The sequence below is a fragment of the Cyanistes caeruleus genome, chromosome 1, assembly GCF_971803275.1.
Source record: "Cyanistes caeruleus chromosome 1, bCyaCae1.hap1.1, whole genome shotgun sequence".
In the NCBI taxonomy this organism is placed as follows: Eukaryota; Metazoa; Chordata; class Aves; order Passeriformes; family Paridae; genus Cyanistes; species Cyanistes caeruleus.
In genome coordinates, this window is record NC_141701.1 from 108,517,500 (window position 1) to 108,535,202 (window position 17,703).

The 17,703-nt window shown below is 36.8% G+C and overlaps 1 protein-coding gene across 12 annotated transcripts in view; it reads right to left on the reverse strand.

The window, feature by feature from the left end:
- The window catches only part of MYRIP (myosin VIIA and Rab interacting protein), a 311,648-nt gene that overhangs the window by 184,307 nt on the left and 109,638 nt on the right, over window positions 1-17,703 (reverse strand). For all 12 annotated transcript variants that reach the window (XM_086848804.1, XM_086848835.1, XM_086848831.1 and 9 more), the window contains exon 2: window positions 14,252-14,401. In XM_086848804.1, the coding sequence (XP_086704930.1) occupies window positions 14,252-14,361 (110 nt within the window). In that variant the 5' untranslated portion in view covers window positions 14,362-14,401. The remainder of the gene's footprint in view (window positions 1-14,251; window positions 14,402-17,703) is intronic.

The window sequence follows — 17,703 nt, forward strand, 5'->3', positions numbered from 1 at the left end:
GAAAAGGCTGCACAAGCAATACTTCCATCTCACCAATGCTTCAGGGATTTTAAAAGGACAGCAATGAATCAAATTGAAAGAATCAGCTCAACTTTTGCAGCAGCTGTCAAGTTTGCAATTAATACCAAGGAGATAGAGAATGCATTTGATAAAAGAATACCAAGAAACAGTGAATATGGAACTTCAAATAAGAATTTTTACATTCAAGTTTTTTGAACTAGGTGTACATTAAAGGATTTCATTAAGTCAAACACGATCACACCTTGCTGACCTTGCTAAATTGCAGTCATCCAAACTCTGTGAAGCCTCCCTCTCTTCCCCAAGGCAGGACAGATTTGTGAGTCCATTCTGGCATCACACAGAAGAGCTTCCAGACCACATCCCACATCTTCAGTGTACACACACACACATAAAGAGACGCTCACTTCAGTGAGACGAGTGCATTTCTTTTGCCCTAGTACACATTTCAAGCCAAGGAAGATGCAGGACACATGTCAAAATCCTAGTGCCAGCTGAGACTTTTCCAACACAAGAAGAAAGTTCCTACACCCCCAGTGCTTTAAACCAACAGCCAGGATCACTCCAATGCCACTGGCATCTGGCTTCTGATACACAGGAAATTGGCTTTTCTGCTTTTAATGGCAGCTGCTCACTGTACAACTTCCTTCTGTATGAGGCTCCCCTTCCAGTCAGTTTCCTGGGTAATTTCACCAGATTTTGCATAATGTGGACGGAAAATGGGACACCCTGTCAAATGATTCCTGCCAGGAAACAACATCCACTTTTAAACAAGCCATCATCAGGACTATGCATGAGTTTTGTTTAAATATAGTATTTTCATTGCTTTTTCTGACATTGATGACAGAGAGAGTAATTATATAACTCAAAGGTTCTGCAATAAATACCACTGTGTGGTTTATTATGGCCATAGAAATGTATTTTCTGTCTCAAAAACTTTAGAGACTTTCTGTCTCTAAAACTATGACAATATGTGCAATCTTCTCAACATTACCTTATCTACTAAAGCAAACCTAAATGTTTCTCCAGGAAGCTCATCATGTGTGATCAACACGAGGTAGTAAACAGTAGCTCACAAGCCACGTATAAATGAACACACAGCCCAATTTTAAGCTTTACAAAGCAGCAGAATACTTGGAAACAGATGAGGAGTTCAAAAAGAGAGAAGACCCAATAGCATGTATCGATAGATAGAACTAATCAGCACTGATACTTACCATGGCTTTTTCTCACCATAGACACTTTAAGCAGAATGTTTCCTTTCACAAGATATGTAGCATATAAAAAGATACTGTGTTTATTTTCTGCCACCCAATTTCTGACTGCTTCATGAAACACAATATCTATTAGCATCTCTACAGTAAGCTGTTTTGGTCTCAAGTTTTGCTACATTAGGCAGCTACAAAATGCAGAGACTTAAATACATATGTAACTTGGAGCTGTAATGCCTCACATTTTGGTTTTTACTATTCAGAAAGAAAGACTAGATCTTGACTTCACTTACCCTCCATGCTAATTGCTGTTATCTAAAATGAAAGTATTTGTTTGAGTGAAGAAAGAAATCCATAATACTGAAGAGGAGTTTCATCCATGCAAAGCCAACTGAGCTGAACTCATAAACCACAATAGAGGCAGCCAAATCATGAGAACAGAAGCAGAGAAAGGGAACATCAGATTTCACCAGATAACAGTGACTTCAAAGATGTTCTTTCTTTTTCTGTCTCTTTCCTAACATCCCTTTTCTTAGATAACTCAAATCACCATTACAAAGTGTAAAATGCTGAAGCAAACTAATCAAAGGAAAATGCCACCATATTAAGCAAGTTAAATGTGGAGACATCAAATACATGACTGGAGCCCTCTGCAAATTTCTAAGGTTATTCTGCAATATTCTGCAGCAAACATCAGCGTTTGAACATTTTTCTACTGAATGATGAAAGCATCATAGCAGTTTTTAAAATTCTTACCTGTTCATATACACTACAATTATGTACTGTGATGATTATGTAATGTGATGATTTACTCAACACATTAATTGTAATTAATGCTAATGTCAATAACTGATGCTAAAGCAGCAATGCTTGCAATACCAAGATAAGATAGATATTTAAGATCATAATTTCTGCTCAAAGCAATGACATCACATTCTCCTCTTGCAACATTATCCTCTGCTGTAATTCATTCAAAGTAGATGCTGTATGGCCATGACTGATTGCTTAAAAGAACATTTCAATGTAGAGTCCTGTTGTCAGGAATCTCCTGTTCAATACCCTGCTGAACCTCAGCAGTCTCACTTGCTATTCCTAGCAGGAGTCATTACCGTTATATGTCTGAAACCTACCGTACTTAACTCAGCTACTATAAACTTGAGACTGGAGAAAATAATGAAAAACAGTCTGTAACCATAAAAAATACCAAAGCTATCAACTTAGCCAGAGAAATGTAGGTCAAAGCAGAGTACTCCTGAAAAGTGTACAAAGTAAATTTCTGTGATGGTGGAGTTACTGTCCTTCCTTTTATGAAAATGCCTCCTAAGTTGATTAATGGAATGCTGCATCTTTTTACATTACCCGAGGGCAGAAATGATTTGCATTAGAGTGCCTGGAACTGCTTCCTCGATTGATTAAAGACAAATGAAGTTTGAGAGAACTGTCAAGCGAGAAACACTTTTTGGTGATCATAGACTCTACTAAGGCATAGAAAAATATTTTCTTTGATTAGAAAGAAAAAAATATTTCCCCTTGTATTACTAATACTTGAGTTCCGTCCTCATTTTTATTCAGAATGCAGCAAGATAATACCAGTCTGGAACTAAACTAAATTTTGGCAAATGTAAAGAATTTAAAGGCTATTCCTCCTGAGACCCACTATAAAACACTAAAACCATCTTCAAGCAGGTACTTTACAGAGAGATGATGTAATCTAAGTCAGGAAAATCCTCATTTACAGTTTGCTGACAGAACTGCCATGCAGAAGAAACTGTGCTTAAGACTATTCCAAACACATGAATGTAAATTCAATCTCTGTCCAGCCTTTCTGAAACTGGGCTGCATCCTAAGTTCTAAACTAGTTTTTCATGTTGCAAGTTGGCATCTTTGGAGAGTTGCAAGTCTAGACTGTGTTAATGGCAAACATAAATGAACATTTGACTTGACATAAACCTCTTATTTCAGAGGCTGCCTTCCTGTAATTTCTCACCTGCTTTGCCAATCTGAAAGCACACTTGGCTAATATGGTTGTATTGCTTAGTATTCTACTATATACTATACTAGTAGAAAAATACTATACAGTCAATATTATTAGTATTTTATAATAATAATAGAACATTAAAGCTCACGGGGAAAAAACATGAAAAGTTGAAAGGGAAGAAGAAGGGAAAAGAATGATCAGGCTACTTTGCCTGCTGAGACACAGAAGATTCACCAGTCCTAGATTGACATATAAATTAAGAGCTCCTTTTTGAACATAAATAAACTCAATTTTACACAGATTCACCACCATGGAACAATTCTCTCAGTACACAGATCACACTAGCTAACTAGGTTTCATGTTAGCACTGAAGAATTGTTCTCAAGAACATGGTGTGTAAAATATGAAAGCAAAATAAATACAGATGCACAGTAATTTTAATTAATGTACAATACAATTTTGTTTCATTTTTTATCTAGATAACCAATTTGCTGTACGTAAAACATAAATTCAAATTCCCCTTTTATAAACTAAATTTGGCTACTTCTTACAATATAACAGTGAAATAACAACAGGCAATATTTTTGAGGCATAGAGAAATGTCAAATAATATTTTATGGCATGGAGCAGGTTTCTTTACTAGTGACATTATTTAGATTACAGTCCCCTATCTAACAAGAGATATTCCATACCTGCCATACAAGTAGGCAGCTATTTTCATATTAGTCCACAATTCAATAAAATGAAGTTTTCAAAAGACAGAGACACAGGTGACATCTTGCTATCAACTGAAGGAACATCAATTTACAAGACAGGTTCATTTTTTTGTGAGACCAACATAGTGGAAGGATTACCAAAGGATTATCTCCAGGATAATTGACAGCCTACATGCAGTTCAAAAATGCCTTTAAAAATCATCATATGTTCAACATTCCTACTAGAAGAACACAAGTTTATTTTTGTTCTTAAATAGGAAAGTAAAGGAGATTAAAACCCCACAAAATCAAAACAGAAGCAACTCATCACTTCCTGCAGGTTCAAGAACTACAAAAACCAAAGAATCACAGTGGCAGAACTAATGAGCTTCCCCCCATTTAATGACAGAACTTCTATCACAATACAATGGTCCCCTCCCTCCTAGTGCTGAGAAAAACCATGAAGTCCATCATGCACTGATGAAAACTGAAGAGGGATAAAGGAGAGAGATGCCACCAGCACATAATCAGCCACCCTCACTGACAAATGCTACACAGTAGCCAAGAGAGATATTAAAGATTCTTTTGTAAAATCTCAATCAAATCCCTGCCACCTCCATCAGGCACCTCTTTAATTGCTTCCTGATTTAGACTTCATTTGATTGAGATGCAAACACTGACTTGTGTGCTTCATTCCATTTCCAATGTGCTTCACAAAACCAAGATAAATATAGAATATCCTTTCAAGCTGAAAGTGCAGCAGAAACACCACATCATTTGCAGTCTACATCTTCCAATATTTACTAGCCAAATTGTAATCCAAAGCGTACCAAGAACCACACGTAATTTGCCATAAACCAGCATTAGGTTTGCATCTTCCTAATGCACTGAAGAACAGCATTAATGAAGGCTTACTATGATGCTAATTCTGTTGTAAACAGCTTTATAGAGATATTTTTTTTATTTTCCTTTATGGAATTACGATAGCAGAACGGTTAAAGGGAAGTACCATAGAGGAAAAAACTTTAAAAAGTATCTTTGAGTTCAACTGCTTTCAGGAGAACTTTAGGTCATATCTAGGAGAATCAAATTATTACAGCAATAAAGGAAAAGACACATAAGAAAATACACAGATCAGTTATAATTCATTCCAATCAAAAACAACTCTGGTGGGCAGTTCAAAGGCTTGCTCTTGCCTCAGGCCCAGAGCCAAATACATACCAACTGTAAATAAAGGCATCAGTAGATTAACAATTTACCCCAAGTTAAAGTACAGTAAGAAGTATGACTGCAGTAACTGCCCATATGTTAGTTCCTTCCCTTAGGCAAACATGAAGCTCCTTACTGTACCCCTCAACAGTAAATTATAATTATCTTGCATTTATCATAGGGTAGGATTATATACTTAGGCAACACCCATTGCAGCAAAACTTTGTGGTATATTAAATTGCATAATACTCTCAGCTGAGATAGATCTGACAATTTTTGTATGTCTAAAATATTATAAATGCAAAACCTATGAATTTCTTCTACTACTACTACTCTTTTTTTATTATTATTTTCACAGAAGTAGCAAAAGCAAATCCATTCTATTTCAAATATGAACCAACAAGTGGCAGAATGTGTGAGTTAAAAAGTAGCTCCAGAGATATTTCTGAAGCTACACTTTGGAAGTACCAACAGAGTGTTTTGACATCTGTGGTATATTCTCCCACACATGCATATCCCTCTTTCCTTTAGCTGAAAATGTTCACCAACTTCATTTAGAAAACTTCATGCTGAAAATTTTGGCATTTTTGAAACAGAGATCAATAATTTCTAACATACAGCTTAACTCAGCTCCAATCCTCACAGAAGTTGACTGTTAGTCTTTGGAACTCACCATAAACACAGAACATGATTACAAACACAGAACATGATTATAAACACTAAAAATTGACCTCCCCTTAACCTACACACGGTGACATTTCTGGAAAGCAAGCAGATTCTAGTTTGCAGTAATTCACTTTTGAATGAGGTATAATAGTGAAGAACCTGGCACAAGGCATTTATAAAGTAGCTGTCCTTCCATGGACCTCCTAAGACACAGGTTCCTAGACCCAGGACAGATTTCTAAGAACCATATTGTATCCTCTTTAGCACAGCTTATTCCTCTGGCACAGCTGTGAGTAGGAAGATGCACAAGATAAGAATACTAGAGAAGCTGCAGGATGAGGTGTTAGGTGAATACACACTCACCAAAGTGACTTATTAACGTTCACCTCTGCTGATTCAATAGGCTGAGGCAGATCTCGTGACATACTCCCTTAAGCTTCAGCACAGTGAACAAAACACCCAACCTCCTCTAATACAGCACCCTCACCTCCCCAAAGTGCTCCTTCCACACACAGACCATTTATTTGTCATGTGGGTTCCAAGATGCTTTCTGTTCTTCATAGGCTTCAGAAAGGAAGTATGAGGAAGTATTCAAAATGCACCTTTTTATAACGAAAAGTATGGACAGTGGGATACAGCTCCATAGTAAATTGCTCAATTGCAAGAACAACTCAACTTCACAGCAGCCCTTTTCCACTCTGTCATCTTCCTGTGCTGTTTCCTACAGTTATTCTTGGTTTTACTCCCAACTGGGGGTACAGGAACTGGCCACAAAAAAATGACCAGAGAAATTTCAGTGTCTATGAAGAACACAGAGCATGGAAATGCTTGAAGTGAACAAAGCAAAGACTACCCCTTGATTCACCAACAATATTTGAAATAAAAATATCAGCAAATCTAAGTCAATATTAATTTCCTTAAATGTCCTGTCCCTGAAATATTATAATACTTCTTAAGAACAGTTACTACTTTGTAGGCAGAAGTCTTTTCCTTTAAGAGACATTCATGTTTCTTAAAAGTATACTTTTGCAGTTCTATAAGGCATATTTCTGAAAAAATAAGGATTACAAATCAAATTCCACATCTAATGAAAAGTCATAGTTCATTTGATAATAAGCTAACTTCATAACGATGAATATTTCTTATTTCCTGGAGAAACAAAGGTAAGTATAATGAAGATGGGAAGTCCTGCAGCTTCAGTGAGATCCATCCAGATTAGTGCAGACAAGGGCAGGCCTATGGCATGTTGTGATAGAAACTTACAGTAACTATTCCATTCTGTCATAAAGAAACACCAAAACCAAAACCCACATTTTAAATACACCACCTCTTCCAAAACTGTAACACTTGGCACTACTTACAAGTTACTGAACATTATATGGAAATGCCCTTGGGAGATCTAAACTCTAATATGAAGAATAAATCCTGAATAAAATACATTATGCAGTCATTCTTCTCATGTTTATTTACACATTCTGCCATAACTTGAAAGTACTACCAATTGTACTGCAATAATAACATGCAAACAGAAACCAACACTTAAGGTAGACTAAACTATAAAGACAGAAGTTCATATGCAAAAGAACATCCCTTTCCAACACTGCAGGGCCAGTCAGGTGAGAGAAGATTACTACTACAAGTCACGTTTAACAGCTCAAACTCTTCATACACAAGACATTGGAGATTAAATATTGATTTTATATTATAGCTATTCATTATCACTAGGAACACTCATTCCTTTTAGCTAAATTGTAGCCAATAATTTGATTAGTCATAACCCACAATGAAGACCAAATTACACAAAAAAAAGCCTGCAGTAAGTTTTATAACATCTCTGCAACATCATGCTGCTTCCTTTAAATACTTAGCCACAGCTTATGCAAGCTTGGCACATTGAATGTGGGAGGTACTCCAGCTGCATCTATGGCCTGTCCAACAAGGGAGCTGGAGACATTTCTCGCTATATAAGTTTCTCTAATATTCCCCAAAGTTAGGGGGTTTTTTTGTACCTTTTCCTTAAGCATGAAGAAACACGAGAGATGATGCTTGGTTCACCAGCATTTCCTCCGAGTTGAAACTGCATTCATAAGTACATTTTGAAAAAGCCAAAACTCACATCTGGAATTGCTTATATTCAAATACTTGGCAGAAAGAACTTGCTGAGAAGTTCTATCTGTGCTTCTCCTATAGCATTTACATCCCATTCAGATAGCAAGAAACCTGGTCATGGAGGGTTCCCATGATAGTTACAAGCATGCACAAGCATGCAAGATGCAAGATGCACAAAACTAGTTTTAGAGGTAACTAAGCTGCTCTTTGGAAATACCCTGGCATTTTTTTCCATCATTAGGCAGAAAAAAAAGTTGGGCCCAAATCTATAACTTTAAACAGATTAAAGTTCTTTGCTCCAAAGGCCAGATTCTTTCCAGTGGCCTGGTTTTTCTCTTGTAAAGCACAAATTAGATCCTACTGTCTTGTCAGCTGCAATGACTTTCTCCACTTACAGGTGAGGCTGTGATCAATGGCACAGTCAGCAGAACCTACACACTCACCTTTGCACCAGGACCCTGTGGTGTCAAAGCAGGAGTTTTGGGCAAACCACAGAAAGGACTCAAAATGCTGCTGCACTGCACAATGATGCACTTGCATCATTGCTGAGATACCTTTTTCCTTGTCTAACCCCAAACATGGCATTATTCCATAGCAAGCAGCACACTTGGATCAATATTTCCTGAAATTAGCAGCAAGTAACAGTTTCTAAATGCATTTTAAAGTGCACCTTTACTGACAGCAGCAAAAACAACCATTAGCTATGACTTTCATGCGGAATTCATCCAAGTAGTCATTTTTTGTGGATAAGCAACTTATCCTGACCTGAGAATGCTGCTAAGGGATAGCTGTTAAAATATTGAACACAGCTGTTGAGAGAGGGCACATCAGTAACAGTGTAAAGCATCTAGTATACAGATGCAGTAATTGACAACTCTTAATCCTGACAGGCTGTGTGAGCTAGAAAAAAGGTTTGCATCTTGGAGCATTATGTAACAAAATCGGTGATAAGCTATAAAAAAAAAAGACGTCTTGCTCTTAATCTTGTTAATAACCCTTACTTCCAGGAAAGAGCTGTAGTGCCCTACATATGTTTTCATCTTGTTTTATAAGTCAAAGCACTAGCAAAATAATGTATTTATATGCAGCTATGATTCTGATGAATCATTCCTTGCACCCAAAAAATAATTTTAGACATAAGAGTGCTAAACTCATGACAGCTCAGCAGAACCTTGCACTGGAGAAGCGTGCAGCTGTTTTAACATGGGAATCACAAAGAGCAGCTTTCTCAGAGAAGTAAACTGCTCTAAGATCTTTTCATCACAGGGAGAGAATGTATCTGTCAGGACAATCCAGGAAGCAGAACAGTGACTACTTGCTCAAATAAAAAAATAAAAAAAGTCAGAGTAATGGGCTTCCCCTACAAAACACAGGTTTTCCCACAAGGAAGACTTCCCCTTCATCAGAGTGAAGGGCAGGAAGACTGACCTTATGAAACCACTTCAAGCAATAAGGTATTGATCAACAAGTTCGTCTGCTAGAACTCTGAAGCTTGACACAATGAGACTAATCTCCTGTTCCTTCCTCACTAGGAGAGCAGCTATAAAATGGCTTTGCTTGGAAGCGAGGAGAAGAGGCAAGACAGACAGAAGGGTTTTTATTGCTTGGTTTTTGTTTGGTTTAAAGAATTTAGTACAAGCCTGCCACAGGAAGGAGAAACAAGAACTAATATGTAGAATCAACAGATAGCTATCCAAATGTCTGTCCTGGCACTTTGCCAGTTTGATATGACTCACAATGACAATATTTTGATTAGCAAGCTTTGGAAGAAATTCAATATTTTATCCACTACAAGACCCATGTCATATACTGAAACAACACTGAAGTCTACTGTAGTTTGACAAGAAAGTGTCAAACTGGTTTCTGAGTTTTGTCAGGTATGAGAACTTGTTTTTTCAGAAGCCTCTTCACAGGCCTACTCGTGCTACAATAGAATATGCTGCAAGAGGAGCAAAAAAGAAGTAGGCAAAAACAATTTAAACCATTTCATAATCTTCTACATTCTGTTCTAATCCCTCGCTCATTCTTTGGATAAAAATGTAATTAGAACAACAGAGTAGAGAGGGCCCTCCTGTGAGCACAGACATCTCATTTTTTTCTGCAAATAAAACACTTCTGGAAAACTGATCACAAATCACTGCATTTGTCTTTACTGCAATTGAAAATGTGACTGTATAAATAAAGGTAGCAAAGCTGAAATTCAGCAACCCAGCTATGAAAGACAATATAAAGCAAGGCATGGTGATGTTCCTGCCTGTGGGCAACAGTCAGCTCTCAACATTTCCCCTGTGCTGTTCCAGCAAACCCTACATAAGTATATTAAGTGGAAGTGTTATGATCACATATGCATGTGGCACCAGAGGGTCAGTAGTTTTTCTTTGTAAATACAGGTGATTAACAGCAGTGGTTTAAACAAAAGAGAGCCATGCTGCCTGCAAAGAAGCATTTTTCATCCTTGCCCAGTGCAAGTTATACCATTAAAATACTAGCATGCAAAGGGCTGGTCCAGCATTCACTATGGTGATGGAAACTCTTCTTTGCCAATGACAATAGAAAGACAGCTGAAGACACTCCAACCAAGGCCTCTTAAGGTAAAGTAGCTGCTGACAGGTAAAGCTCCTGCTTTGCAGTCTGCTCTGTTTACAGCTGATCAGCACTGAGCCCCTTCTATGCCTGAAGACTTCTGCCCTTCTAATTTTCCAACTTTTGCACTCTGAATGTTAAATTCAGAATCAGAACAGCCATTTTTTAACCTGTCCACGTGGCTAAAACATAACAGATCAAGAATATCTACCACAATAAGATGATCCATCAAATATTTTCTGTGAAATTGTAATTTCACAGAAAATATAACTGTAACTGTAAAAACAAAACCAGAGGGGATTTGATTTTGCCCACAGTGGATGAGAATAAACAGTGGCATATCTAGACAATCTTGAAACAGGCAACAAATAAAAGACACCAAACACTTTAATATATATATATCTCTTTATGTATAAAGGCCTACCTCACAAACAAGCATTTGGGCTTGGAAGCTCTTATTAGCTTCCTCTGTAATTTTTTTTTGAAAATAACTATTAAAAAGAGAGGACAGTCCCTTCCAAACTGCAGATATGACAAAGATGCTATGCACAGCAAAATATTAGATGTTTAACCCTCAACACTGTGCAGTCTTCTCCACTGCTGACATTCTGCAGCTGCATGCAGCCTGAAATTCAAGATTAATAAATTGTAAATGAGGAAACAAATCATTAGTATGCCCAGTCAACTTCCTCAAAACACCATCTATGATTCTTAGTGTCCCAGGAGGCCAGAGACAGCCTGGAGAAGGGATGTACACAAGGTTGTCCCGAGCATACACATCAAGAAACTCAAACCAATCACCTTCCCAGTTACACCAGATCTGCCTCATTTGCCTGCTTCAACTGATTCACAGTAAACTCAGCCCATCCATTTGCAAGTCTGTGTTATAATTTTAGCCACAGTGGTTCAAGGTGACTACACTAACATTGGGATAAATAAAAACATAACACAACTGACGAAGACCACAGCAAACACCTAATCAAAATAGGAAGATAATGGGTGATCAAATGACAAAGAAGAGTAAATATTATTAATATCATATCATGTTGAATACCACAACAAAAAAAAGAAACAAAACCGATATGAAGCAGTAAGGAATAACAAACCAACCACTCTATTCACTAAGCATGTACACGTTTATCTTATTGTTATCTCACTGGTTGTAGCCAGCTAATTTTTTTCTCACAAAATGTACAAGAACAAACTGTCTGATAACAGTAGGAGATAAAGTTCTGAGAAGGACTTAAATTAGAGAACCACTGCAAAAAATCCTCACTGCAGAGAAATTTAAAACAGCTTTGCAGCACAAAATGCAGATCACCAGTATGGCTCTTCTCCATACATTATGTCATTTTGTTTACAGAACATGGAAAAATAAATTAACAAGCAAAAATAGCAATATTATAAAAAACATTGGAATGTTAGCTCTAAAACATTTGTCCCTTTACTACCTTAAAAACATTTATTAGAAGTAAAGATAAGCTTCACTTCTTGTAGTATGCTAGTTAACTGCTCAGCTGTCACTAGAAAACCAAAATTGAAGTTATCAACCACTCACAGTTTTTTTCGCTTTCATTACTCTCCAGATACAGTGGAAATCTATCATGTATTCCCTTAAGTATTTCTTGATCTTTAGAAACAATTGTTACCAATGGGAATAATACAAAGAGAGATATGTGAAAGAGTTACTTAAATCATGGTGGGGAAAAGCACACAGAAATAAAACTGTCTATGATATGTATGGAGAATTACACAGAAACCCTATTTTAAGAAAGTATCATATGCAAAATCTTCAATTTAAAGTCTAATGCTGCTACCTCAAATTAATTACAGAAATAAAAAAAAAAAATGCAAAACAATACCTTCAGATGTAGCTTGGTTTTGAATCAGTTAAATGTCTAAAAGTCTAACATAATATATACATATATGCCAGCTTTTTTTATCTTAGAAAAGATTACAAAGCCATATAGAGTTTCACTTCTAAAGTGAAACTACATGGTAAACTTTGCCAGTTGATAACATTCTAAATACAAACACAACTGAGCCAAGAACATCAAAGTAAATCTATTCTCTTTTCTTACAGGCTAAAAAATCTTATCTATAACAAGATCATAAAATTTTCTTATATATTTTCAATCACATAGTAAGACAAAAAGATGTGCTGCAAACCAAGCAACCAAAACCAACCAGAGCAGCCATATTTAAAAAAAAAAAAGGTCATAGCTTTTAAGTCAGAAGTAAGCTTTGAAGTTCACCAGCAATTTTTAGTGTCATTAAAACTACTTAAATTCATATAGCTATATATACTTGAAATATACATGTTCATATGTAAACTGAGTTGCATCCATGTGTTTCTCTTACCTTTCCAGTATTTTAGCTGTCTTCTTACAACAGTTTTCTACTTGTGAAATTAAGTGTCATGAAAATTAGGTGCCATGAAAAGCTTCAGCAGCAAAGTGGCAAAACAAATACCAGCAAAAATTTCATCTATCCAGGCTTTCTGGTTAATTTTCTGTGTTCATGCCTTTCATTCTTCCCCCTCCTCCTCCCACTATGGATCTATTGTATAGAACAGGCAAGATGCCCCAGCACATCCTTGCTGTGGTATGCCTGCTCCAGAGTAAGATACAACCAGTCACGGTATAAAAAGCCAGTGAGAGCTCACACACTCATCCTCCTTAAACTGTTTCTAGAATCTCTTAGCTGTGTTGCGAAAAATTACTAAAGTAATCAGAACAACCCATGGTACAAAAAACAGTCAAAAAACCAAAAAAATTTCGTATGCCATCCTCATGCACTTTTTTTTCTCCCTGCAGCAAGCTTGCAGTACCAACACAGGCAAGAACTTGCACAGCATGCTAAAACTCAATTAGGCCTATGCTGCAAGACACATTTCTTGCTCCTAATGTTCCAGGTGCGACAGGATTCCTCTCAGCTTCAATTGCACATAGTATATATGCCTAGTTTTCTGTTGATTTCAGTCATCTTCCTGCTCTGTTGACTTCAGTTTGATACTAAATGAAAAAGAAACATGGTTATGCCTGAGATACGAGTAGCACAGTAAGAGAATGTGCATTTGCCAACCATAGATAGAGACATCAGAGCATTCTGGATAATAAATAACGATGTGTTCAAAGAAGCTAATAAAAAAATCAGGCATAATGACTCAAGGAAATATTGTTGAGACTAGAAAGAAAAATATTGCATTGACCAATTCAGATCTCTATCTATAGTCCCCTTGTCACATACCGAATTTCCTCAGCCACCCTGCCAACAACTTCCATCTTTTCTTGTGGATTATTTCTGCTTGCAATCATTTTGTACACAGCCTACTGCAAGCAAAGTTATCTCAATACAATGGATAATATATCCCATTGACTGTTTTGGGGGAAAGAGGTGGGTTCTACTTCTTCACTTTCAGATGTTTGCATGTAGACAAAATTCCTGAACAAAAAAAGGAACTGACTACAGCAGGCAAAAAATTCTCTTATCAAACTTCTGCTTTTGCTATGTCAAACTACTTAGCTTCTACCCAGGAGAGATATACAGGTGATTTAGAGACCATTGTTGTGGTTTAATCTAGGATAGACTAAATGCAAAAATTAATTACTACTCAATAATTGAATTCATGTGGAGAAGTTTGAATGTTTCTTGCCTCTGTGACAGGAATGATTATTAATGCACAGAACATCAGAAAAAAGCCATGTTCTCTGTTTTTCTCAAAAAAACCAGTTCATTATAATCAAAATAGACCAATATTTTTAATCCTGTTGTATCCTTACCTCAGCCTTTCTTCTTCTTTCTTACGAAGGCTGAAATCGCGCTGAACCACCTGGAGCACATGCTCTGCTTCTTCATCAGTCAAGCCAGAAAGGTCCAGTTTTCTCCCCATTATACACTGGGTCCTGGATATGAATAACTATAAGGAATATCTGAAATCAGAAAATAAAATAGAAAAATAAACTGAAAGCACTCATAGTTTTCACAAGTATGTGGAGATCTCAGGCACAAAAAGCAAGTTGCTGCCATAAACACCAGAAAAGAAAACAGCTGAATCTTTTTGGCTGGAAAACACCTTTTACACTGAGTTTAACCATTAACCCAGCACTGCCAAGTCCACCACTAAACCACGTCCCTAAGTGCTGCATCTCTACATCTTTTAAGTACCTCCAGGAATGGCAACTCAACCACTTCCCTGGGCAACCTGTTCCAATGTTTGACAACTCTGTCAGTGAAGGAATTGCCTCTAAAATTCAATCTAAACTTCCCTCATGTAACTTGAAGGATTCATTTCAGAATTATTTTGCAGGTTCCACTGCAAAAGCAATCACCCCCCAACTTAAATATAAATGAAAAACATAGATTATTTGAGCTAGTAAGAGATGTTGCTCTCAAAAAGGAACATGTTTAACTAAGTCAGGCCAAATCAGGTTTAGACACTTCTTAAGATTTTATAAAACTGTTTGCAGTGTAATCCCTGCCACTGTGTATGAACAGAGAACGTACTCTGCTGTGACACTCAAATGTTTTATACTGCCAACTAGGAAATCAGGAATTATTTTAAAGCACCTTTTAAAAAAGGAAGCTTATAAATTTTAAATGCATTTCCCAGAGTGATTGGAAAGATTTAGATATCACTATCTGTATTTAGATGTCACCGCTATATCATTATTTCACATATTTGGAGGAGAAAAAGTAGTAGTTAATATTATATGTGAATTGAAGGTACTATAAATTTTGAACTAAAGCTTGGTCCATTAAGTTTCACTAATGAAATTTGTTCTAATTTATTTTCTCATGACTTTTACTCATTTAATTGAATTCTAGTAGATTCAGCTCTCAGTATTAACTTGTGCCATTTGATTTATGCAATTATATGGGCGAGCATAGAGGTGCCCAACTCCACATTGTGTTGTGGTTTCAGAAGCATGAGAGGTTTTGCATCTCTGTTATGTGCTCCCAGCAATGTATATAATAACCATGAACACACTATAGTTCCTACACTGTATACAAGAGGCAACTATTACTGCCTTTTCATCCATGGTGAGAGGCAAGTGAATGAGGCTATGTGAAGCATCCAAGCTGGTTCTGGCTCAAAAAAAGCCCCACCTCTAAGGAACACTGCTACAGCATACAATTAAGTGTGCCAAGTACTCTGGCAAGTAGAACCATGGAGGGGGGGAAAAAAACCAGCTTTATTTTCTAAACATTTCTTTTGCTACTCAGATAATGATGTGGGATGAGGTTGGTTGGGTTTTGTTTAGGTTTTTGGGGGGTTTTTTTCTTAGTTTGGTGGGGTTTATTTTAGTACAATATTTACCTTCTTAAAATCATCTGATTACTGTTCTTCAAACAAGAAAAACACACACACAGAAGGAGGGAACTGCTTATTTTTTCTGTTTTGGTTAGGCCATTCATGAAATTTATTCTAAACTCCTTGCTCAAGAAAGCAACACTTAACCAAAACCAAGCAGACGGTATACAAGGTTAGGTGAAATTAAGATGACAAGATCCCTCCAATAAGATACATGCTTACCATACAGCTAAAAAGAAAAGGTAACAATGTTCTGGCTTGACTCTGAATCTGCTAAGGAAGATGGCAATGAGTATTTAATAAAGGCTATGAAAATGTACTTTTAAGAAAAATTACCCTAATTTTTGTAGAAAAGTACCAAAGAAACAAAGGACTGTATGTAGTCTTCATCAATCTCACTTGCAAGACCAATAATATATGTTAAAATTAAAGGTTGGCTAAAACATAGTGAGGAACAACTGCCAAGATGTCTTTTTTTTCAATGCCACACATGCCTAAATCTTCTCAAAATTTTCACTGGAATATTAAGATTTTCCTCTGTCCTTTCACCTACAGTCCATATACCAAAAGCTCACTGAGCATTGGTAAAGAAAATAAAAGCTGAAGAAGGGTTTCCTGAGGCAACACTTGGGTTGCAGCTCAAAGACAGAGCATGAAGTGCCCTGGGACACATCCTTCCCTTCAGGTTTTGGGATATCTGCTCAGCTCTTCCCACACTTGAGTGCAGAGGCACCTCTGCCTTCCTAAAAGCATGGAATGGCTTCACTACAGGAGAGCCACATCCATGGGGAAGGAAGCAAGCAGGACTTTTCCAAGTAATCACGCACATACACTTAAGAGGAAAATACAGGATATACAGTAAAAGGAAATAAAACATTTTTAAGCAACTCCTGGAGCCAGTAGAGACACCTTCATGCTAGGGCTGCAGTCTCCCAAGACGCAAGATGAAGGTAACTGGAATTTCATCTTTGATCTCCTAGTATCTTGAGCATCAACAACAGCAACATTTTCATAAAAAGTTCTCCCTTCAGGTCTTCATCAAAATCCTTTTGGAAATGGTGTAAAAATCAGTCATACTTTTTCACACGTGCAAAGTGGTTCATCAGTAAAAAAATTATCCCTTTGATTCAGCTGCCAGTGCTGATTGTGGCCATGTATTAGAAGGGGGAAATTTACCCTTAAATTTGGGAATAAATGGACAGCCCCACCACCTCTGATTGTCTGGGGTTGGCAAAGACTTCGTTTCAAGTATATATGTTTTAAAATCACAAGCAGCTTTAACTTTTGACTTTCATGTGGTTTAGCTCTCTGTGGTATTCTCAGTCTGCATTCCAATATTACATTAACCTCTAAGGGACTCTGTGTTTTCCCAGGAAATAATTTTTCATCACATTACTAAATCACCTCTGATCTGGGAGTATCACAGCAGTTTATAAATATTTATAAACAATTCTCAAATGTCCTTTCTGTGGTCGATTCAGATTATGCATTTTGGAAATATACAATGGCAAGTCCTCTAGAGGAAATGTAACAAGTTACACTTAAAATAAGCTTAAAACACACAAAATAGCTTCTCAGCCTAAAATAACTTCAGACCACAATTAAAATAACTTACATGGGGCCGTTCAGATGATTGCCTTCATACTTCTCTGGTAACTCTCAAACTGGATACAAAATCTAAGATCTCACAGACTTTACAAGGAATAGTATCACTCCCTAGAAAATTTATGCTCAACAAATTAAAACACTGTAACAGGAAAGCCTAGGCTTACAAGACACGATCGGGTATTGCTTGAGAAATACTCTTAATCCTAACACTTCTTACAGTCTATTTTAAAGTCTAATTAAAACTTCCACACTGAAAACATTTATTGAGTTTAACCTTAAAAACAAAACCAAACCCCAGCATAAAGAAAAACA